Source organism: Uloborus diversus, chromosome 8 (assembly GCF_026930045.1).
Source record: "Uloborus diversus isolate 005 chromosome 8, Udiv.v.3.1, whole genome shotgun sequence".
NCBI lineage: Eukaryota > Metazoa > Arthropoda > Arachnida > Araneae > Uloboridae > Uloborus > Uloborus diversus.
In genome coordinates, this window is record NC_072738.1 from 44,557,834 (window position 1) to 44,582,922 (window position 25,089).

At 33.3% G+C, this 25,089-nt stretch overlaps 1 protein-coding gene across 1 annotated transcript; it reads left to right on the plus strand.

The window, feature by feature from the left end:
- Positions 1-521: 521 nt before the first annotated feature.
- On the plus strand, positions 522-24,884 carry LOC129228179 (uncharacterized). Its single transcript, XM_054862841.1, has 8 exons — positions 522-631; positions 981-1,097; positions 11,549-11,662; positions 12,863-12,933; positions 14,244-14,299; positions 19,499-19,598; positions 20,650-20,692; positions 24,679-24,884. Exons 4-8 carry the CDS (start codon positions 12,890-12,892, stop codon positions 24,823-24,825), a joined length of 390 nt encoding a protein of 129 aa, XP_054718816.1. The 5' UTR covers positions 522-631; positions 981-1,097; positions 11,549-11,662; positions 12,863-12,889; the 3' UTR covers positions 24,826-24,884.
- Positions 24,885-25,089: the final 205 nt, after the last annotated feature.

Genomic DNA, 25,089 nt, shown 5'->3' on the forward strand with positions numbered 1-25,089 from the left:
GAAATAGCAGCCGATTCTACTTTCCATTTTTGATATTCTTTTTTAGATGCCTGCACTCCTAACCCGTGTCTAAATGGTGGAGAGTGTAAGATTGAAAACAACGCTGCCAAGTGTGACTGTAAGGACGGATTTTCTGGAGACAAATGCGAAACTGGAAAAGGTGTGCTAGAATTTTTTTGGCACCATAAAAAAAAAATTGGCAATAATCGTACTGTTTACGTATTGTATAAGAAATAGCAGCCGATCTTACTTTCCCTTTTTGATATTCATTTTTAAATGCCTGCACTCCTAACCCGTGTCTAAACGGTAGAGAGTGTAAGATTGAAAACAATGTTGCCAAGTGTGACTGTAAGGACGGATTTTTTGGAGACAAATGCAAGACTGGAAAAGTTGTGCTAGATTTTTTTTTTTTTTTTTTGCCACCACATAAAAAAGCTTTGCCAATAATCACACTGCTTACGTAACATAGAAGAAATAGCAGCCGATTCTACTTTCCATTTTTGATATTCTTTTTTAGATGCCTGCACTCCTAACCCGTGTCTAAATGGTGGAGAGTGTAAGATTGAAAACAACGCTGCCAAGTGTGACTGTAAGGACGGATTTTCTGGAGACAAATGCGAAACTGGAAAAGGTGTGCTAGAATTTTTTTGGCATCATAAAAAAAAATTGGCAATAATCGTACTGTTTACGTATTATATAAGAAATAGCAGCCGATCCTACTTTCCCTTTTTGATATTCATTTTTAAATGCCTGCACTCCTAACCCGTGTCTAAACGATGGAGAGTGTAAAATTGAAAACAATGTTGCCAAGTGTGACTGTAAGGACGGATTTTTTGGAGACAAATGCGAGACTAGAAAAGGTGTGCTAGATTTTTTTTTTTTTGCCACCACATAAAAAAGCTTTGCCAATAATCACATTGCTTACGTAACATAGAAGAAATAGCAGCCGATTCTACTTTCCATTTTTGATTCTTTTTTAGATGCCTGCACTCCTAACCCGTGTCTAAATGGTGGAGAGTGTAAGATTGAAAACAACGCTGCCCCCAAGTGTGACTGTAAGGACGGATTTTCTGGTGACAAATGCGAAACTGTAAAAGGTAGGCTATCTTTTTTTTTTTTTTTTTTGCATCTTAAAAAAGCTTTGTGAATAATCATACTGTTTATGTAACATAGAAGAAATTGCAGTCGATTCTACTTTTCATTTTAGCCTACTTTTTCTGTAAAAGTCACAAAACAAAGAAAAAAGCATGAAAGACGGCTTAACGTGCATCTTAAAACTCGCGAAAAATGAAAAAAGGGCAAAAATAAATAAAATAATTAAATAAATATCGAAAAAAAAAGGAAATTAGGGTATTGAGATGGGGGAAATGTCGGTCGGTCTGTCTGTACCCCCCCCCCTAATAACTTTTGATTGAATAGTCTGATTCGACTTTTTTTTCTTTTTTTTTTTTTTTTTCGAAAGATCTCAACAAGGACACCTCATTTCCATAGTTTACTTTTTTATTTCAACAATTTTTCGTTCAATTTCGAGCAGTTTGAAGAAACTTAACATTAGCGCCTACAGGAAAATTCTAGGCAATCTCGAATTTAGAGGCGAATTTACTTTAAACAAATTTTATGGAAACAGTTTTTGATGTATAAAATATATTTTTGATTTGAACAATTTTCCGTTCAATTTTGAACAGTTCAAATCCCTTAACATTAACGCCTACGGGAAACTGAAAGTCAATGTAGATTCCGAACTTGAAGGCAGATTTACTTCAAACAAATTTTGTTGGAAATAGTTCTTGACAACAAACTCCTAACTCCGACTCCTGCTCTCGAAAATTAGTAGGACTCCGACTCCCGAACTTCGTAGCTTTGGCAAAAATTTATACACGGAGGAAAAATGACTGACTCCGACTCTTGAAAATTTGACTCCCACTCCGACTGCTTTATCGCAAAGTAAATCCTACTCCGGCTCTGAAAACATTGGCAGAGTTACAGACTTTAAGGGAAGTGACCGATTCCACCTCCGAGTCTTCGAATTAAATTCCTTCTACTCCCGAATTTGATTCTTTTGTCCCAAAATGAGATTGATTCCGACTCCGCAGTTATGTTTTTTTTTCGAAATAATTACCAATTGTTAACATGATATTTTTTATTTTCACTTTAAGGTTTTAATTTATGCATTCAATTTTTGCCGGAGAAATTCGGAGTTCTTTATGTTTCTACTTAAAGATATACGCAGACGATTTTTTTTTTTTTTACAATTAAAATTACTTTTTCTAGTTGACATTTTATTGTTTTTAATTATTTTTGAAATGACATTAATTCATTTTTAAAATTATTTTTCGCTACAGGTGAAAAAGGAACGTTTTTTTTTATGTGATGTATTTATTTTAATGAGCTTAGTATAATTTTATTTATTTTTCTTTTCTTTTTGAAAGCAGCTAAACAAATTTTTTTAATGGAATAAAATGTATTAGCTGCTTTGTTTTAAAGGTGCTGCTACTTTATTCGTTAGTTTATTTATTTTTTAAGCATCTTATTCTTTAGAAGAGCGAGGCATATTTTATTTCTAGAAATTGGCTTAAAATATTTCAAAAATTATGGTGTAAATAATTTGCGATTTCAACTAATTTTGAAAATTTTGATCAGATATTAGAAAGTCGATTGGTATGCGGGAAAGTAGGCTCGTTTAGTTCTGGGCGAAACTTCTTTTTGATATTCATTTTTTGACACCTGCACTCCTAACCCGTGTCTATTCGGCGGAGATTGCAAAATTGAAAACGACGCTCCCAAGTGTGACTGTAAGGACGGATTTTCAGGGAACAAATGCAAAAGTGAAAAATGTAGATTGTGTTTTTTTTTTTCTTTTACTTCCTTGTACAAAAAAGGAAGTATTGTATTTGCGAAAAAACTTTCACTCAAAAATCGGTCTTAATTTCCATTTTGGTCACCCCCGAATGAATGTTGAGTTTATTTTTCAACCCGACCACACGTGGATATATGCCTAGGAACGTACAGACACCCGAAATATCCATTTTGACGATCCCCGAATTAATTACAACGAGTTTTCTCTTGACGTCGGTATATACGTATGTGTGTATGTATGTCGCATAACTTAAGAACGGAATATCCTAGAAAGTTGAAATTTGGCACTTAGACTCCTAGTGGGGTCTAGTTGTGCACCTCTCCTTTTTGGTTGCGTTTGGATGCTACAAAGAGGGTCTTTTGCTCCTTTTTTTTGGGGGGGGGGGAATCATTGTTAATTTCGATGTAAACTCAAGTGGTTTATAATTTGTCGGACACGTGGCGATATATCGCCAGTCTTTTTTTCGCCACGTTTTGTCGCCAACTTGGCGACAAATATAGCCATTCTTTTCTATTTATTTTTTTTAATTTTTTTAATCTGGTTTCAATTTGGCCACTGTTGGTGCTATTTAGAGAGTAAACTATTGAATCACATTAAAACTATATATAATAGCCAATAATGGGAAAATGACATTAAATTGAAGTAAAAGGAAATCATGTGATGCACACATCAGCTCGTTTTCTTTTTTTTTTTTCTTTTTTTTGCATCATGAAGTTTTTTTTTTTTTTGCCAATAATCCTACATTTTACGATACACAGAAAGAAAAGCAAGGTATCCCATTTTCCCTTTTTACCATATTTATTTTCAGACTAAAGGCTCATCCCGACTTAGTTCGGGTTAAAAAAAAAATTCTATCTTAAATAAATATTATAAAGGTACTTTTTAGTTTGAAAATTAATAGTCAGCAAGACTTTTTGTTTCGTTTGAAACAAATTGATTTACACCATTTCCAGATCAAGAGAGACTAATATATAATTGCCACTGATAATAAGCAACTGAACAATAAACTTCATTTAATTTCAATATTAAACGATTAAATATAAAATCCATTGTTAAAGAAAGTGCCATAAAACAAAGGTACTACTTTCTTATTCAGTGTTAAAGAAAGTACCAGAAATTATTAATATTAATCGGGTTGCCCACCTAGGGGATGGGGAGGGGGGTTGAGGGGTATTTTCCTTTTTTAGGGTATTTTTACTTTGAGGGAGTCTTTGAGTCTTCGAGGGTCTTTAGGAGAGAAGTGATATTTAAATATCGCACCCCTGTATTAATCATTAGTAGTCAACTCACAAATTTTGAATGAAGACTTCTCTGAAGCAAACAGTAAATTCATTTAGTATCATTGCTCTAGTAGTATTTTGATCTTCTTACGTACACCATCACAGTAGATACTCGGTTACTAGTGTGGTGTTGATCTATAACTGGGTCAAGTAAAGAGAAATGTGACTTTTATCACGAGTTACGTGACACGTATTATTTATTGTAAAATGTAAATTAGTTTGGGAAACCATTACTTTTAAATGGTTCTAATAAAATTAGCACACAAATAAATCCTGGAGTGAAACAAAAATTATGTTTTAGTGTCAATCGCATAAAATTTTATGTGCATTAAGAATTTTTTTTTATACCGACTTCAAAAAAGACATTCTCAATTCGTCGGAATTTTTTTATATATGCCCTAATATAACTTAAACACGAATAGACCAAACGGATGAAGAGGCTGAGATTAAGAAAGCGCAAAGTTATCGCAGAAAAATTCATAAAGTTTCTATACTTACATACAAAGAATACCTTTCAAAATTAGTTAAAGATCGCTCTGATGATGCTTCGATCATAGGCTGTTCTGCACGTATTAATTTTGAGCATGATTTAATTCCTGCTTTATGAATTTTTCTGCGCGAAATCTGCGATTTCTTCTTCTCATCATCTTCATCGATACAAAATAAACAGTGTTTTGTAAAACAAAAGCTGGATTTAAAATCACTTAGTCGCACTCCAGTACGAGGTGGATTTACTTTTGAAGTACTGGCCTGTTCATGTTGCTGCAAGATAGAACTTTTTTCCGGGTGTAAGATTTTCTGCAACGCACGTGAATTGTAACGGACTTGTGGCTTCTTAAATAATCAGTAAACTCATAACTTCTTGCGACACTTGCATCGATTAAAGTTGGCATTAGTGGCGTAGCGTGGGGGGAGGGGGGCACTCACCCCGGGCGGCACTTTGCTAGGGGCGGCAAATTCTGAAATTTTGCGAGGAATGACGAATTTTGTCTCACTAAATCAACATCAAAAACTTTTTTTTTTTACTTTTCAGTTCTAAATTGTCTCAGGAAATTTTTCTCATTGAACCACGAACACGAAATACTGGATTCTAAAATGCATGTGGACCGTTTATCACTGGAGCTGACATAGTAAGACGACAAAGAGCAGGGGTGCACATCCCAACCAAGTTCAATGGCGCAAATCCTCCCCCCCCCCCCAAAAAAAAAAATCTCAACTCTTTCCCTTTTTTATTTTTTATATATTTTTGCTCCCCTTTTTTTATTTTATTTTTTTTAATATTTTTATTTTATTTATTTATTTATTTTGTTTTTTAATTCTTTTTTATTTTATTTACTTTTTAAAAATATTTTTTATTTGTTTATTTATTTAATGTTAATTATTATTATTATTATTATTATTATTATTTTATTAGAAAAGTTCTCTGCTACGCCAATGACATATACACACACAAATTAAATAAATAAATGAAATGAAATATAAACAGAAAAAAATAAAATGAATAATCTAAATTTAAAATAAATCAAGAAATACATTTAAATAAATAAATTTAAAAAATCCCCCCTCCCCAAAAAAAATGTGAAACTTGCGCCATAATCCCCCCTGTGGGCACCCCTGACAAAGAGAGCGTTCAACCTCGTTGGAGAGGATTTTAAATTACAAAGATCGACAAGCAGTCAGGGGCGGATTGGGTCCCCCAAGAGGGCGCCAACCTTGACTGCCAAAGGTCGAAAAAAAAAAGTAGAAAAAGGGTGAAAAAATGAAGAAAAAGGGGAAAAAAACTCAAAGGTGCACAGATGGTTAGACGGCGTTTAAAAAAAAAAAAAAAAACGAAGGCGCACACGTTCAAGGACGCGAATGAGTAAACTTTTTTAAAAAATTGAATTTTTTAAGTCTTGAATTCAAATTATGTTTTTCGCAATCCAGGTTCGCAAGTGTGTGCGTGTGTGTAGACGTGTGTGTGTATAGGCATGTGTGTGTGCTGTGTGCGTGTGTAGGGGATAGATGCCACCACCACTGGCCACCATCCAGGTTTGGCCTCGCTCGTGGAGACCAGTGGAAGGTGGAGTTCGCAGAGTCAAGTTTTATGCTTAAGTTAAGCCTTGAATGAACGCAAACGATTTCTAATCATGCCTACGATAATTTGTCCTCTTAATAAGGCGCAAAATAAAAAAGGATGCGCATAGATTTGAGGGAGCAGTTAAAAAAAAACGAGGGTGCACGGGTTTGAGGGCTCAACAAGAAACAAAGGCACTCAGGTTCGAGAGCGCACAAAAAAAAAGGGAAAAAAACGAAGGCACACGCATTCGAAGGAGCAAAAAAAAAAAAAAAAAAAAAAAATAACAGAAGGCCCATAGTTTCAAGGGTACCAAAAAAAAAAAAAAAAAAAAAAAAAAAAACGAAAGAGGTGAAGCACAAGGTCGCAAAGGTTTTTCGGGTAAAAACAAAAAGTGCACATGTTTGAGGGCGTAACTCTCCCCCCCCCCCCAAAAAAAAAACGAAGACTTACAGAGGACGTCGCATCGGCCCCTATAGTAGGCCAGTCCGCCCCTGCAAGCAGTCATTGCCTTAACTAACTCCGTGAGTGCGCCTCCAGGGCCCTTTTTTGCGCCTTTCGGGTTTTGGGAGTCAAGGTTGGTCCCCTCTCCGGGGACCCAGTCCGCCTCTAGTAGAAAGATCCGTTTTCGGTTCCATGCTTAGTTTCATTCGGAATCTTAATTATATGTGTGATCGTAACTGCAATAAATATAAATAATTCAGGAAGGTTTACGATAGTTAGCGACTAAATTCCGACTGATATGCAACATACGGTGCTTCAAAATTTATTTATTATTATTTTTTTAATTTGTATGTATTTTACTTTATTTTTTTATTTATTTTTATTTTTCAACGTGCACATTTTTTCGGACATGGAGCTCATAGAAGTAAAGCCGATACTCTCATTTTCCGTCGAGAAGTACGATCGAAAACAAGTTGTGGAAAAAAAGAAGATCGTTTTAATTATTTTTTAAATATTTTATGGAGGACTACCACCTTGAGGGGTTCCTCATTGCGACAAATGTTCATATTTTTAAACTTTTCTTTTCTCTATGCCCTCTCCCGCTCCAAATAAAAATAACGGTTTCAAAACAGTCAAAAACAGAAAAAATTGGGAGAAGGAGGAAGTGGCACTATCTCCAAAACTCCAAAATGGGTTGGGTAGTTGGGTAGGGGAAACGGTGGTCATGTTAGGATTCAGGAGGTCATTTTATATAATGACATTTTAGATAACATTTTACGGAACAGACTGATACAATAGACGTTGATAGTGTTGTTAAAGATTTTTCGTACATGAAAAGTAGAAAATTAATAGTTTAGATTATGAAGAAAAAAAAATCAAGCATAAATATATATATATATATACAGTGGCTCCCAAAAGTCTTCGTACACCTACGATTTTCAACGAAATAGGCCCCAATCAATTGGTTAGAATTAATATTTCGGAATAGGTATTTAATTATAAGATCTATGATCAATTTTTAACAAATCTACATGAAAAGTTTTTAAAAAATATTGAAACTTAATTTTTTAAAAATCAAAAATCAAAAAGTGCCGGAAATTTTATCTCACAAAAGTCTTCGTACACTTTATAAAATGTCTATATATTATTGAATAATCTAACTTTTGATTAAGTTATTAATTAGTAGAATATCATACAGTATTCATAACACCTGTTAAACATCTGGGAATAGATTTCATTCTTTTTCTTTCTTTTTTTTGCGTAATTTCTGAGTAAGTGTTCTACCACACTTCGAGTCTTACGGTTTCTAGCTCTATTTTCGTTTTAAAGCCCTATTTTCCTAATCTAGCCTCCAGATATCTCTAAATAAGTTACATTAAGTTAAAATCTAGAGATTTAGGGGGTATTTTCTAAACTTTAGGACAATTTTCGTGGCACTAGATGCAAATGTTGAAAACCGTGTGCTTCTTATCGTTGTCTTGATAAAAAACAAAGTTGTTTCCAATAACCAAATTTTTGGCTAAGAGTTCAAAATTGGTTTTTAAAATATTTAAAGGAACAGCATGATTCATTATTTCATCAAAAAATTACAAACTACCAAGTCCTGATGCTGATATGCACCCTCACACTAGAGCACCTCCACCGTCCTGATTAGCTGATCCAAATAAGTTCTTAAGATTAAGTGCCTAATTTTTTCTTCCACTTACAGTTATACAACAATTTAACCGAAAATGTTGAATTAATTTTTATCTGTAAGTAAGACGTGATTCTAAAACGTTTTTAGCTTATTTATAATTGATTTTTGCGACGAAAAGCGTAAGCTTTCTGTTTTTCGCACGACCAAGAAAATTTCTGCGGGAAGAGGTCCCGTTTAATCCAGCTAATCAGAGAACTTGGCGAACAAATTTTAGGTGAAAATTAAGTGTATGTTTCATTTAACTCTGCAGAAACGTTTTACAGCACTCAAATGTGTATTTTTCATATTTTTTTTAACTTTAAATCTCCGATCACGTTTTGTCAACTTTGCCGGTTGACCTTTTCTTACCTTGTTTTCGGTCCGATTCCTTTCTTTAAAGCATTTTATCAAGCACTTTACTATACAAACAAATAAAATAACTAATTTAGAGACATTTCACACCAATTTACCACTACTGTGGGAAAAAAATTCAAATTTTGAATGGTGTTTGCGGTTTTTTACGAATACCAGCCATTTTACACTAATAAGCACAATATTAAGGAATAAATAAACAAAAAAATTAAAGCCAAATGACTTAAAAGGGTCAACACAATGCAAAAATATTAATAAAACGGCATATGATAATTTTAATCATGAATTTATTCGAAAATATTTGAGTGTACGATGACTTTTGTGGCGTGTTATTTCTCTGTATCTTCGTTTTCTGACCCCATTTCAAAAAGAAGATCCGTCAATATTTTGAAAAAACCAATAGGTTGTATTTAGAATGATATAAGAATGATGTGAAAAAATATTGGACTTCATATTCGAATTCAGTTTCGCATTATTTTGATTTTACTAAAAAATTTCAAAGTGTAGGAACACTTTTGGGAGCCACTGTACATATCTATAAGATAATTTATAATCATATTTTTGTTTCTTTTTCTTTCCAATAAAGGTTAGAGAATTACTACCAGTATATACAGTTTTTGATCCTGTTTAAAACGTTTTGATTTAAAGAAAAGATTATCGCTCATAATGCAATTATTTTTGAAAAATATTTCGATCAACAATATTTCCTGTTGATGTAAGATTATATTAAAATGTAAAACATGTTTTGGGTAATAAAATCCTGTTTTCGTTCCGAAATATATTAAAAATGTCGCTTTTTTAGGGGGAGGGGGCATTTAACAGGAGAATGTAAAAGGGGCGGCAAATTTGATGCCTGCCCGGGAGGCAGAAAACTACGCTACGCCGCTGGTTGGCATTCCATGACTGCCCAGCACAACAACACTTTCACCTTCAGTCAAAAGTTGGTTGCAAATAAAGCAAAATTGTGACATTTTTCTTAAATATTGATCAGCACAAGCAACAGTAGACGCTTGTATAATAAATACGTTTATTCTCTGGAACTGCACGTTTAACCTTAAAAGAAGCAGGTACGTCAGGGTTGCCCACCTAGGAGCAGTCTGCGCCATCGAAATTTTTAGAAGGGTTGTTTTGGGGGGAAGTTTTCTCATTTTTTGGGGGGAAGGCTTGCTTTTGGGGGGTCTCTGCGATATTGAGGGGGTGCGCCCTTGCCCTTAGGGGGTCGGAAACCCTCGGTACGTGAACGACGCCACGTGGACTAGAACTGTCAGATGTTATTCAAGGCCATGCGAGTAGACGGGATTCCATAAGTGACTGGGAAATGGTTGGTTTTTAGAAAAAAAAAAAACCATAAGGACCATATTTATAGAGAATTTTGAGATCTACAACTTAGATCTGAGGTACTTTTCAATAAAACTTACCGTTTTCGAGAAAAATCCAAAAAACCTAAAATTTTGGCCTTTGACCCCGAATAACTTTTTTAGCTCACATGGGATCGACGGGGACTTTTGGTACTTTATTTTAATGGTTAACCCAAGGTCTCTTCAAAAATTTGGCTTTGTCGGAATTTTCGTTATTTCCATTGTCTAAATGACTGGACTAATTTGTGCAACTTGTAACAATTCAGGAACCTTTTTTGCAAAGAGAAGTGATTTTACGGGGAAATAAATGAAAACCCGTGAAGTCTCGAAACGTTCCATGGAAATAATCATACACGTTTCAGAATTTTTTTACAGTGTAACTGTTCTGATCTCTACGCATGCGCTTTGATACCATTGACTACATGTGGAAACCATAGTGCTATGTTCCTCCAACAATTTCAGTTTTTTAAAACGATGATAGTACACACTTCAGAATTCGTGTAACGTTACACCCATTAATACTTGTAACCTTACGCAATTTTTATTATATTTTTATAATGATTGAAGTACAGCAAAGTGTTTATTATGATCAAAGTATGATTTCTGAAATAGTTTCGTATCACGTAACTAGTAAAAGAACGGTACTTTTCTGTTTTATTACTATAACTATTATTATTATTATTATTATTACTATTACAACATTATTATTATTATTATTATTATTATTATACCTATGATTATTATTATTAGTAGTAGTAGTAATATTTTTTTTAACTATTAGCATTATTATTATCATTATTATTATAACTGTTATCATTACTATTATTATTATTATTATCATTATTATTATAACTGTTATTATTACTATTATTATTATTATTATTACTATAATTATTTTGCCTTTTTGTGAACGAGCTTGCAATTTCTTTTGTCTCCCCGCCCTTGGTAATAAAATTTGTTTTTCGGAAAAAAATCTGAATCTAAACAACATTTAATGCCCACTACCATAAATTAGTTTAATGCTAAATCTAAGATTTTGCACAAATATTAATTTCTTCTCATTCTAATTTATGCTCAAATCATTAAGTTTGACATTTCAAAACTTTTTGAACTCTTTTACTTAGATATGAAAGAATATCTAAATATTTTCTGACAACCAATGAGATGAAAAGGCGAACAACCGATTTACAGGCGGAAATGAACGCATCTCTTTGTTTGCAGGGATGTCAGCTTTTTCAGACGTGTAATAAGCTTTTAAGTAGACAAACAAGCGCACCGAATTTTTTCATTCCTCTCCTCTCCCCAAATCCAGATAGACTCGTAATGTTAACTGACCATTTGCTAATTTCATAGCATCCGTGGGCAGACAGCAACATTTAGATGAATATCGTAATTGGCGATTTATTTATGAAATCTCTAGAGGTTTGTCGTAGAGAAGTTTCTGTAAACAGTGCACAACTTTTGAACACTGTTGATTTTTTTTTCTTTTTTTTTTTACCTTTCCAGATGCATGCATTCCAAATCCATGCCTCAATGGTGGAACATGCGAGTTAAAGGAAGGAACGAGAAAATGCACGTGCACTGCTGAGTTTTCTGGTGACATTTGTGAAACTAAAATAGGTATACAGCAAATTCCTTAAAAGTTGTATCATCTTAAATATGTTATATAGTTCATTTTTCATATGCAAAGTGGTTAAAACAAGGAGCTAAAATTTTGATGAACACATAAATAACGTAGGTAAAACACAGGGAACAACTGTTTGAAAGCTGCAATGAAGGATTATGGAAAAGTAAAATTAAAACTCAAAAAGTAGAGCAAACGTTGTTTCAAGACTATTACAGTCATATACAAATACAAATACAAATACAAATGTGATGACCAGCAACAGGCTCTTGGCCCAGCTAGGCTGGTCCTAGTCAATTTATTAGTCCTCAATGAAGATCAATGGCCCTCTTAAAGCTATCCACCCCCTTGCTCATTACCACCTCTTCCGGTAAGCTGTTCCAAGTGCCCACAACCCTACTCAAGTAGTAGATTTTCATTATTTTGAGATTTGAATAGCTTAAAACAATGACCCCTCGTCCTGCTTTCCGTGCAAAAAATTAATCCGTTAACATCATTTATTTTTATAAATTTAAACAACTGAATCATGTCCCCTCTGACCCTCCTTTGCTCCAGGCTATACATATTAAGCCTATTAAGTCATAATCTTAATCTGAAAGTGCCCTTACTAGTCTAGTTACCCTTCTTTGAACCCTTTCCAATACAGAAATATCTTTCCTCAGATAAAGCGACCAAAACTCCTTAGCATACTCCAAATGGGGTCTTACTAAACTCCTATATAAAGACAGAAGAACCTTCTTAGATTTGTTTGAAATAGATCTATTGATAAACCCAAGCATTCTGTTGACTTTGTTACTTGCAATGCTGCACTGTTGACTAAACTTGAAATCCTGATATATTAAGATACTCAGATCAATAACATTTTCTGCCTTTATTTCCATGACCGAAGTGTAGCACTTGAAGTTTCCCTTCATTAACTGCCATACCCCACTTATCCGCCCACTTAGCAATATAATCTACATAAATATTCTGTTCTGTATTGTTTTACCAAGTTTTGCCTTTCTTACGTTATTTTCCATCATGGACGTAAAAAAGCTGACAGTTGACTACTGACAAAGTTTTTATTCATTTTAATGACATCGTTAGTTTTCCCTGTCATTTTGATCGATCAAAAAGGAACCCACGTACAATTTTCACAACTAGATGAAAAAAGTTGAATTTAATTTTTAGTACTAAAATAGGACCTTTGATTTCAGATCCTTGCAATCCTAATCCTTGTGTACATGGGGAATGCCAAAAAAGCTGGTATAAATGGATTTGCTTGCAGGTATGGTAAATTTTGATTTTTAAGTGAGTCAACAAGTATGATGTAATCTTTTGCAAGAGAAAATTCCTGTTGAAATTGATGTAATAGGAAAAAATTCCAATTCTAAGCGTTACATGTAAATTTTGTAAACCGGGCGTTCAAAAGCAAGCACCGGAGCTTGGAAAACAGTTTCTGGCGAAACGAAACAATTTTTTTTTTCAAGCAGTTGTTACTACCTCCTTTTACCAGAAACATTTGTTAATATAGTATTTTTCTTCACTGAATTATTACTTACTAAGTTCTCACATCAAAATGACTACTTTTCAAACGAAATAAGTGTTTTTTTCGCAAAAATTATTTCTATTTGTTTCGCACTTGCTTTAAGAGTCCTGATTTGGATGCTTTTGTTGTTAGACTTTTCTCTCACAGTCGAAGTTTTTAACAACAATGCAGTCCCAGTCTTTGAAACTTTAAGCAATCTTTCATACTATTGGAAGTAAAAAACGATAATGATTTAATTCCTTAGTATTAACAACAGGGTAAAAACGATTTAGAAACGTTCCTGGAAAATAATGGGCAGCTGATGTGCCCAATTTCTGCCAGTAACATATCTTACAAAAGCCAGAAACGTTTTCCGCTAAAATTCGGTAACCTTTCTGAAATTATCCTAGAAACCTCCAGAAATATTCAGAAATCTTCCTGTTTAAAGCCAGTCGCGTCTCAGAACTTTTAGAGTATGACATAATGTATATGCTTGCTACTTTCCTGCATTTTCAGGAAGCTCCAAAAGCAGTATTGTTAACATGGCCAAAGCTAAGCCAGAATTGCACGCAAGTATCAAGAATTCTAACTAAGCCGCGTAGTTCATTAACTGATTTGAGTCCTTTGGACGCCTCATCAATCTAGCCTAACCACAGTCAATCTGAAGCCGATACACTTTATAAAGACGCTTAGTTAATCTTTAAACTGGGAGCTAAAAATATTTTTTACAGCAGTGAGAAGTCTGAATTCGTGCCGCTTGTAGCAATTCAGGAAACGTTTTGACGATGATACTTGATTTTTCCAGGAAGTGGATAAAAACCACTGAAATCCCGGAGCGTTACACGGAAATACTCAGTAACGTTCCGGAATTTTTTTACAGTGAATTCAGTCCATCTATTCTTCAAGTTCAATATTTTAAGTTGAAAATGTAAAATTAAAGGGAATGTTGTTGATATATTAGTGTATTATATAAAATTCATAGTTATTTCCATTATTGTTTATTATATTTTTAAAAATGTACGCAAAAGCTTTATTTTTTTATAATTTGCCATTTTATTCTTTACTTACAGTTGCGAAGGGAAGTTCAGAGGATTTCATTGCAATATTACCAATGAAGCAGTAGAAGGTAAATTACAGTGTTTATTTATTTGTTTATTTATTAGAATTTGAGATGTTTTCGTAATAATCGTATTCAAATTAACATGAAACTATTAATGCAGCATTCATTCTTAAATTTAAGAAAGATTCTGTACTGTTTTCATTAATTTGATTTTGATTTGCATTTGTGATAACAAATAATGATTTCACAGTTCCAGAGTTAGTGTACAAAGTATCAAAATAAAGATTAGAACTACTTTCAAGTAGATAACTACATTTCGGCTGAATTTGTTTTAGTACCACGTAAATACAGAATTATTTAGAAATGTGTAGCTTAAATTTTTTAAACCTTATTTCATGGATATGATGTAGATAAAGTTTACATGAATAAAATAAGTCTGAATTATTTGTCAGTAGACATAGTACATGTCCACTTAGGGCGGCAAGAAAAAAATCTTATCTCCATAGTCTCGCATTATCTCCATAGATTTTTTTTTTTTTAAATTTAATGCATGTTAAATATCATAAAAAAAGGAAGTTACAGAAACATATTTGTTTTTTCCAAAACAATTCGTGACCGAGACACAGCCCGCCAAAAATGGCAACCTGGTAGCCATTTCTCAAGTGTTGATAATCGACAAGTTGTTTTTAATTGATTTATCGATAAAATGGTGCATGGTATTTTGTTGCGTTTTTTTTTTCTTTTTTTTAAGATGATGGTATTTTTTTTAATTGCAACCTTTGGAATTATGTGTGTAATTTTTCTTGCAAAACTGTTTTGGGGGGGAAAAAAAAAAAAAAAACAAGTTTTTTTTTTTTTTTTTTTCAAAAAGCGCTCATTATAAAACATTTGACTTTGTACTACTTTCTCGCAAAAAGAAGATCTTTCACTTTTGAGTTTTAACAGATTTTAGAAACAGTTTAAGAAATTAGTCTTTAAGCGCGTATAAAGGTGCTTGAAAATTCAGAATTTTTAGTAGAAAGTGACTAGTAAACATTTTAAATTTTGTTATGTAACCACATTTTTGTTTTTACACTGTAAAAACGATTCAGAAACGTTCCTGGAAAATAATAGGCAGCTGATGTGCCCAATTTCTTCCAGTAACATATCTTGGAAAAACCAGGAACGTTTTCCGATAAAAGTCAGTAACCTTTCTGAAATATTAAGAAATCTCCCCTATTAAAGCCAGTTGTGAAACTTCTAGAAAAATTAAATAGGTTTAATTTATTTGATTAGAACCTTCCAGATTTACCAAGAAAGCTCCAGAAATATTAGAGCAACCACGGCCAAGCTACGCGAAAATTGCAAGCAAGAACCAAGCATATTCCTTGCAATTCCTGCCTCGCAAAGCTATCCAGTGACTTATTTGCTTCCATTGGAAGCTTAGTCAATCCGGACGGGCCATAAACAATCAAAAGCCGATGCACTTAATAAACACGCTCCGTCAATATTTAAACTGGTAGCAAAAAATATTTTTCACACCAGTGCAAGGTCTGCATTCGTGCATCTTTTAGGAATTCAGGAAACGTTTTTGCGAAGATACTTGATTTTTTGGGGAAATAGGTGAAAACCTCTGAAATCCCGAAACGTTCCACGGAAATAACCAGTAACGTTTCGGAATTTTTTTACAGTGTAGTTGCCGCTTCATCCATGAATTCTATCTCTTATGAAAACAAGAATTCAGTCTTTTGCCGAACTGCTAGCCAAAAAGAAAATGCTGCCACATAATAAAATTTAAAGTATCTGCTGGCCACTTGCTACCAAATAAATTTTTCAATTTTCAAGTCCACATTTAGTATATAGTTCCTGAAAAACTCTCATTTTCCAAGAATCTCTAAAGCTCGAAAATGGAAGCTATCATTTTTAGGATATGCAGTACTGAATATTAATAGTAAAAGTCAAAATTTTAAAATTGTTAATTTTGAAACAATTTCGGAAATCATTTTATTTTTCATTTTTTCTTTCAAAATGCTGTTGCAGGAAAAATCAAACACGTTCACAAATGACAACATCGATTAAAGAAAATATTTATTACCTTTAAAATTAGAAAAAAATTGGAACGAAATATCGTGAATCGTCCCAGGAATACATCAACTTTGAAATTTTATCTGAAAAAGCAAGTGAGAAATACCTCTCCGGTAGACATCCTTGGTAAGCTATATCTCGGGCCAGGAATTTTTTTGGGGAAAAAAACATGTACCTGTCACTTACCTTTTTTTAATGAATTTTATGTTCATGGCTTCAAAAACTTTCGAGGTTATAAAGAAACCCCCTTCCTGAACTGATGTGAACTATACCCGTAAAACTTAATTGCATAAAACATAGGGGAGGATGAAAATATTCAAAGTAACTTTGAATTGTTCTTGAGTAAAACATCATATCTAAATGTCACCGTTTTTATTAGCCTCCTGTCCCGTAAATTAGAAAAAAAAACGGTACGGAATAAAAGTATGAAAGAAAGCATAATGTATCGTAAACATTTATCTAAAAGTAAAAAATGAAATAGAAGATCAAGAAAACAGTAAGACAGAAATTGAAAGCAGGACTCAACGACTGGGGTAGATGTATCTGTAGGTCTGTTTGCTGACCTAATAACTTTTGAAGGAACGGTCCAAATCAAACAAACATTTTGGTTCGAAAGATCTCAGTGAGGATCTTCATTATTTTATGTCATTTTTTTTCAAAGAAATTTCGTACCGTATGAACAATTTAAAAAAATCCTCCTTTGAGGAAATTTAAGGCAAATGTTTATTTACTATTCCTCATTAGGTAAATGTTTATGGGCAAAATTTAAGGGAAATTCTTAAAAACGTCAAGACGCTTGAAGAAATTTTGCTTGAAAGAAATTTTGTTGGAATAAGCTCTCTACAGTGAATAAATTTAGAAAGTGACGTTCAAAATGAAGCATTCAAAACATTTTACTGATAACATTTGCAAAAGTATTTGAAACCTTTTTTAACAAAATGTAATTCCCGTAATATCTTTTCTATCTGCATCCTTAAGCTTACAATACTAAACATTATGTTGCATCTCCCCCATTTCGTAACAGGTGGCGCTATTAGCATTCGGGAAGAATGTACTACAACTTTCACTCAGGTCATCCATCTTATATTGTGTCTTACTGTCCTCATGTCTTGTGTGCTGTCGTTCTTGTGCTGTACATGTTAATAAAAGTTTTCACAAAATAATGTTAGGCTCCTCACTGGATTAGTTCAAACTAACACCCCTACTCGTATTCCAACACATTATTTTAGTACAAAAGAGAGAGAGGGAGAAAGAAAAGTTTGCAGATGCTTAATGTTCCTAAATTTTTTATTTCAATAAACATGAACAAAGTTATTAATCAATATTAAAATACCATCGTTGCTAAACTTCACATTTAACCAAAGTTGGAACTTGATTGACTGAACTAAAATGATATTTCATAGCGCAATAGATTTTATAGTGGAAAAAAATGATTACCGATTTTTATTACCATTTAAAATTTCATGTTGCGCTTTTTATTTTCCACCACGAAAAATAAATGGAAATCCAAAGTACTCTATTTTTACCTGGAAGAAAGAGGTGCAAATTGTTTTACTTTTATTAATATTATTTATTTATTTTGTTTTCCTTCAACAAACTGAAAATCGTTTGCTACTTTAAGATGAATGTCCCAAAATGTACAAACGTAGGTGAAAATTTACGAAAAAGCGATGAGAAATACGTTTTGAGTTTGTGATGAAGACTCTGTCTGAAAAATTGTACGTGGCTTCATGCAAGACGGTTAATATCGCATTGAGGATGTAAGTCATTCCGTCAGCTCTTGCACGAAATTAATTCATTCTAAATCTTCGCACTTCAAAAATTTGTACAAACAGAGAATTTAAGCTTCGTATGAGTTGAAATTTTTATTTCTGTATTGCTTTAAAACTATGGGCTGTTGAATGTCTCAAAAGCTTCATATGCTACTTGCTCACCTGTACCAATTTAAAGATAATATGGGGGCCTACTCAGAGGAGCAAGGAGAGCGTTTTCACTAAGATGTGATGGATTAAGAAAAACGTCACCAAAGCAGTATAGTGAGAAAATGATGGGAGATTATATTTGGGGTTTATTACGAGACAGTCTATACAAGCATAACAAACGCACCAAAAACTATTGATCTTTGAGTTTGATTTTGTATTATTTTACGTTTATTATTTACTCCTTAGCGCTTTAGAAACTGATGTCAGAATAATACAAAAACATCAATGGAACAGCTCTTTCATTTTTTAAGTAGCCCGTGCAACGCCGGGCACGCAGGCTAGTGAGCTACTATTTATTGTATCATTTTAAAATTAAAAGCACTAATGTTCAGCAAAATTTCTACTTGAGTCATTGAAAATAAATCCTATATTTCACTTAAGAATTCAAAAAATTCCTTTAGTCTTTACAGAAACAAACTTTGATTAAAATAATTATTTTTTTTTCTTTATTAGAAACATAAAACAAACCACAATTTAATGCTCAGAAGCCAGACACAAAAAGAGTGTCTTGACCTGTGTTATATTACTTACATTAAAGCTTGTTTTTTTCCTGGACGCTCTTTGTGTTACACTGTAAAAACGATTCAGAAACGTTCCTGGAAAATAATGGGCAGCTGATGTGCCCAATTTCTTCCAGTAACATATCTTACAAAAACCAGGAATGTTTTCCGCTAGAATTCAGTATCCTTACTGAAAATTTTCAGAATTCTTCCCGTTTAAAGCCAGTGGTATCTCTGAAATCTTAGAATAAACTTACGTGGGTATACTATAACCGTTTGGCACCATACTGCGTGTCGAGGAAAGTTTCAAGAGAGTATTGCAAACATGGCCAAAGCTAGTATAGAATTGCAAGTATGTATCAAGAATTGCAAGTATATATCAAGAATTTTAATCGCCTGCAATTCTTGCTAAGCTGCGTAGTCCATAGACTGATTTGCGCCCTTTGGACATAGTCTGGACAGACCGCAATCGAACTCAAGCCGATACACTTTATAAATACGCTGAGTTAATCTTTAAGCTAGGAGCTAAACATATTTTTTACAACTGCGAGAAGTCTGCATTCGTGCGACTAGTAGCAATTCAGGAAACTTTTTGACAAGGATACTTGATTTTTCAGATACTCAGTAACGTTTCGGAATTTTTTTTACAGCGTATACTGCTTTATTACATTGCGCATACATGTGCAAAAAGTCATGCTTTACTTTTTTCTCCCTTTCAGACATGAGGAAAGCTGGTAGACACAACACTACTGTTGTAGCAGTTGTAATGTCTCTGTTAATTGTAGCAATAGTCGGTGTCATGTGCTACGTGTCTAGAAGGTAAGATTATTGTTTTTGTAATTTCAAAAATACTTCCCCTTATTTCTTACTTTTCAGAAAGTTGAAGAGATGCCTTGGATATTTAGAACGCTTTTAGTATAGTTTAATGTAACGCTGGTGTAGAGTTAGATGTTACGAAAAAAATTAAGCTTCTTTTTATCGTATGATTGATATGTAAAAGTAGGTAAGTTGCAAAAAGAAAATTGTGGTGTAAAAGAACTGGTACAGTGGTGGTAAAAAAAAAATATCACCCGCTCCGTAAAGGAGAGGGATATCATTCCGACTGCATTCAACACACAGTCAAGCATCCCGTATCACAGATCATTTGGGGATCTATTTCTGATCAAAGAGTTGGTGGGCTATACTTTCTGCAAGGAACAGTAAACGCTCAGGTGTATATTGACATGTTGGAGAAGAAATTGCGTATTATTACATCTCGATCTGAACGTTTGACGTTTGTATTAATATACTGTGAACCAATTCGAGAATCCAAGGTACATAACTAATTTTAAAATATTTCCTATTGTTTTTGAGAATAAATTATTTCAAAGAAATAATCGTCGTAAACATTTTTAAGAACTGTTACATATTTACCAGCTGAAAACAACTGCTCGTAAGAACCTTTTGAAGAGTTAAAGATCTGTTTTTAGTGAAAGAAAAAAACACTTAAAAGCTGTTTTTTGTGAAACTTTCCATTCCGCAGAATGTTGGTCTCTGTGTGTTGAGGTGCAGGATTGGCAGGTTCAACTACATTAAATTCCTATTTATATTATGTTCCTTGTTCCATGCATTTATTGGTTTCTTTCATTAAACAGACTGATCATGAAAATGGATCGTTGTTTTTTTTTTTTTTTTTTTTTTTTTCGATCACACTTTTTTGGTGAAAAACGTTTGTCAATGTGTTTCCCAAAACTGTGATTAGTTTTCACTGATTTGTGCCGACATTCTCTTGCCAAACATTTTGAATGTTTCAGAAAAGTTCTAGAATAAAGTTTGAATGCACCGTAGTTGATTTTTTTTCCTTATATTCTTTTATTTTTTTTATTTTTAGGAATGATGGCTTTCAATATAAGAGAGGATGTTTTGCTGAAACGGTAACATAGTATTTATTTTTCCCCATGCTTATGAATTCATTTTTTACATTAACATGATACATATATATGTTACCCTTAAAGTATATAATGCAGTTATTTTATAGAGTACCTAGTTATTCCATGAAATAAGTGATCGTGTCCGTTAAAGTGTATCATATGTTATTAATTTGACACTTTTTAGTTATTCTATGAAATAGCTCTGTATTCTATAAATTAACTAACGTGAGACAGTTAAAGTGTAAAATAAACAATTTATCTAAAATGAAATAACTATAGGTATTCTATAAATAAACTAATGATAGACAATTAAAATGAAAAAGAAGCAATTTATCTAATTTATGCAGCGTATCAGTGGTATTTATGGAAACATACCATAAAATCATTTGCTACAACAAAGATTGCTAAAATGACATTTGGAATTACAAAGAACATTATTTCTAAAACAAAAACATTGCGCCAACACGCTAAACAAGTTCTCTCCCTACGGTCTGGCCTAGTTCATAAATGCAATAAGGATGGAAGGTAAATGTATTTGTCATGCAAGATATATAATATAGATTATTTTACACTTTTACGGGCTGCAGGTCGTTATTCTATGAAATAACTAGTTAAACCATGAAAAAACTAAGTATTCTATAAAATAACTGATTTCATACTTTAACGGTAACATATATATTTTAAATATTTCGTGTATTAGCAATGACAATGAAAATGTGTGGTAAATACACAATGCTTATTTTTTATTTTAATGCTGCATGACATATTTCCTCCATGTAAATTTTCTACGAAACATGTTATGAAACTCTAACAGTACTATATTTAACCACCACTTCTGACGTTTTGGGTAAAATACCACTCATGTGGAGAAATATCCTACCGGTTAAAATTAGTAGCTTTTGAAATTTAAAAGATTTTAACAGCACTGTAAAAAAATTCGGAAATGTTACTGAGTATTTCGGTGTAACGTGTCGGGATTTTAATGTTTTTTATCCACTTCTTGGAAAAATCAAGTATCATTGCCAAAAAGTTTCCTGAATAGCTACGAGTTGCACGAATGCACACTTCTCACTAGTGTAAAAAACATTTTTAGCTCCCAGTTTAAAGATTAACTTTGCATATTTATAAAGTGAATCGGTTTCAGGTTACTTACGGCCCGTCCGTGCTGATTATAAGCTTCCAAAGGTAGCGAATAGGTATGGACTACGCTGCTTTGCAAGAATTGCAGGCGAGGATAATTCTCGATACCTGCTTGGATTCTGGCTTAGCTTTGGCCATGTTTGCAATACAGCTTATGGAACTTCCTTAATAAATCAGGCAGGGACCAAGCTATATCATTATACCTACCAAAGTCTGTTCTAACGTTCCAGAGACACGACTAGCTTCAAACGGGAAAATTTCTAAATTTTTAAGGAAGTTTTCGAGATAATTTCAGGAAGGGTACTGAGTATTAGCGGAAAAAGTTCCCGGTTTTTGCAAGATATGTTACTGGCAGAAATTGGGCACATCAGCTGCCCATTATTTTCCAGGAACGTTTCTGAATCGTTTTTACAGTGAGTAGTCAGTAGCTAAAACATATTTAATTAAAAAATTAGAAACAGTAACATAAAAAGTATTAGAATAATTAACTACTAGAGACAGGATTTCAAATATGTAACAAAATACGAACTATTGCAAAATGTTTCAAATAAATAATTTTAAAGGAACGGAGAATTTCTAAATGTAGGAAACCGGCATTGTCAAACTTTTTTCACTTGCGCCCTGCTTTTTGTGTATAATAATTCGAACCCCACCAAAAACTTATTTATTATGAAATGAGTTAGAGTTTAACTGTTAACCTGTTAAAGTTAAACTACATATTGCTCTACTAATTCAAAACTTGTGGATACTACGCGTTGTGTTGTGTAATTTGTGTTCTGTTTGAAATCATTTTAGTAGCTGCTTCTAACAGAGCAGTGGGGTTGCTACCATCAGTCAAAAGTACTACTTTTAGCCACTTAAATTGATAGAATGAGAAAAAAAAAAAATATGGAGCGAGAAAAAACTTTCATTTTCCCAACGCTTATTTCTTAATTAATTTTTTAAAATGTCCTATTTTGAAAATAAGGCGTGGTCTTTATGACGTCACAAATTATGTACTTTTGCGCATCTCCACTGGCGCACTGAATGCTTACGCTTGCTGTCTACCGCGTTTCCAGGTTTTGATAATCAAGAAGCGTATTAAATATTGCGCTCTACGCTTGAAAACAACCATATCGCGTTGCTCAGTACACGAAGATGCGAATTAAATGTTGCGCTCTATCCCACACAGCAAACTCGTCCATAAAACGACTATTTCTCGTCGAAACTCATCTAAAACTCATCTATACTCATCTACATCTAAAGGTGATATCTATTCTACGACTAATAAACGTTATTCCTAGATATTCTATTAAACGTCTATAATTGGACATCTATTAGTTATCCTTTACAGACGTAAATTAGATCATCCACAAGGGTCGTCTACTAAACGTCGAATAAAAGTGTCCAGTAGAATCAACACAAACAGTGATGGGTGAGAGCGGATTGCGGTGGTGCTAATTGCTGCGAAAAGTGAATTAAAAATAGTTCATTAGTTCATAGAACAACGGCTCAAGGGCTAGAACTTCATTTAAAACAAAAATTAATGACAATGATGATATTTATAAATTAATTGACACGTTTGGCAACACTTGTTGCAATGGTATTAGTGTTGAAGCACGTGCTTCAACGTACGTTGAGCAGCACCGTTTTTTACTTCTGATGTTTTAGCGTCTGTTTTATAGCGCCTTGATTTCGGTAAGCCTATTCATCTTGTTGATTCCTGTTTCAAAATGTTGTATGGAAATAAGACATTACAATAAAGAGTCCAGATAAAAAGATAAGCTTGCACAAATTAAAAATTGGAAATAAGGTTTTAAGTTTAATAGTGTAATTGCAATAAGTACTAAAAAATTGGACTGGCAGATTAGACAAAAATGTGTGAATGTTAAAAGGTTAAAGAAAATGTAATGTGTCGTATAAACATTACAATAAAGAGTCCAGACTTTAAAAAAAAAAAGGTGTGCTGCGTTAATAAGCGCACCTGGAAGGCGTTTTTTTTAGATTATCTATAACTGTTCTTGGAAACGTTACCTAGCGCTATGGATATCGTCCATTATTGATCTAATTCTACCATTTTTCATTCATTGTAGTCGTCTTTTCGACATGTACAAGACGACTTTTGACTGTTCTGAGGGGACATTTCGACGAGTTAGGGACGGTTTTAGATCAGTTATAGACGAGTGTTTGGATCAGATTCGACGACTTTTCAACGTCTATTCCACCAGTTTATGTTGTGTGGGATGTTAATGGCATCAGTTAATGGCACTTCATCATCTATCATGTGCAGAAGCCTAAACAATGGAATTGCACCGTTTAAAATAATTGTTGCAAATTATTAAACTTTGTCAAATTATTTTTAAAAAATGGTTAAATCCTATGTTTTTAAGCATGCTCTTTCAGAAAAAAATACTTTTAAGTTTTGGAAACCATTGGGTAGGAAAATGTCCGGCGAAAAGTAAAAACAATTTAAGAACTTCAAGTGCTGTAATACCTAGACAAATGAGAAAGTGGTACAGAATTGGCAGCTGAATTTTCTTTCGGTAAGGCGACGATCAGCGATGAGAACAAAAAGCGGGCTAAAATTGAACGTTTTTGATCCATAGCAAGGAACAGGACAATATGAACAACGCCTTTTCAACAGTTTTGTTTTATCTAGTTTTTACAACCTTCACTTCATAAGCTTTTCAGGCTTATTCTGAATTTCGGATAACCGTGGTTCATATTGCTGAAGTCTGAAGTTCCGCTGTATTTTTACGAGCATATTTCCTACCTTTTTGAAATTTGGTGGCAGTAAATCCATAGTGATTTTGTTCATTTGTTTCACTTTTCTGCTACGCTTTTGATCAAAATACTGTTTTTCATTTCAGGTTTTCTTTTGTAACAAAGCACCTGATGATTCTGTGGAATTAGGACATCAAAGATCGTCTGATAATTTCAGAGAGGGATCAGGGCTGCAACATTCGGCAGTCAATCACGGTTATGGTTCCGCCATACGTGAAAGCAGAAGTTCATGAAAAAAAAATGTGGACTAGTCAGCATAACATTTTATGTGTAGCATTTACTAAGTGTTGAAAGCAAAGAAAGTATTTGTGTTTTTGGGTACAAAAAAGGAAGTTAGTTTTATGCAAACTTAATAAAGATAATCTTCTTTTATACTGTGTCTTTACGAATTATTCAATTTAGCTTCTGTTATTTATTTATTTATTATCTTTTAAAAATAATTTTGAAGATTTAATTAAATGCACGTTAAGTTCATGTTCACTTCAGTTTAGGAAAAT

Bases quoted from the DNA above. Each gene is read 5' to 3' on its own strand.
- LOC129228179 (XM_054862841.1), top strand. From the start codon at position 12,890: ATGGGGAATGCCAAAAAAGCTGGTATAAATGGATTTGCTTGCAG. The intron at 14,300-19,498 runs GTAAATTACAGT...TCTCCCTTTCAG, and splicing joins TACCAATGAAGCAGTAGAAG to ACATGAGGAAAGCTGGTAGA. The intron at 20,693-24,678 runs GTAACATAGTAT...TTTTCATTTCAG, and splicing joins GAGGATGTTTTGCTGAAACG to GTTTTCTTTTGTAACAAAGC.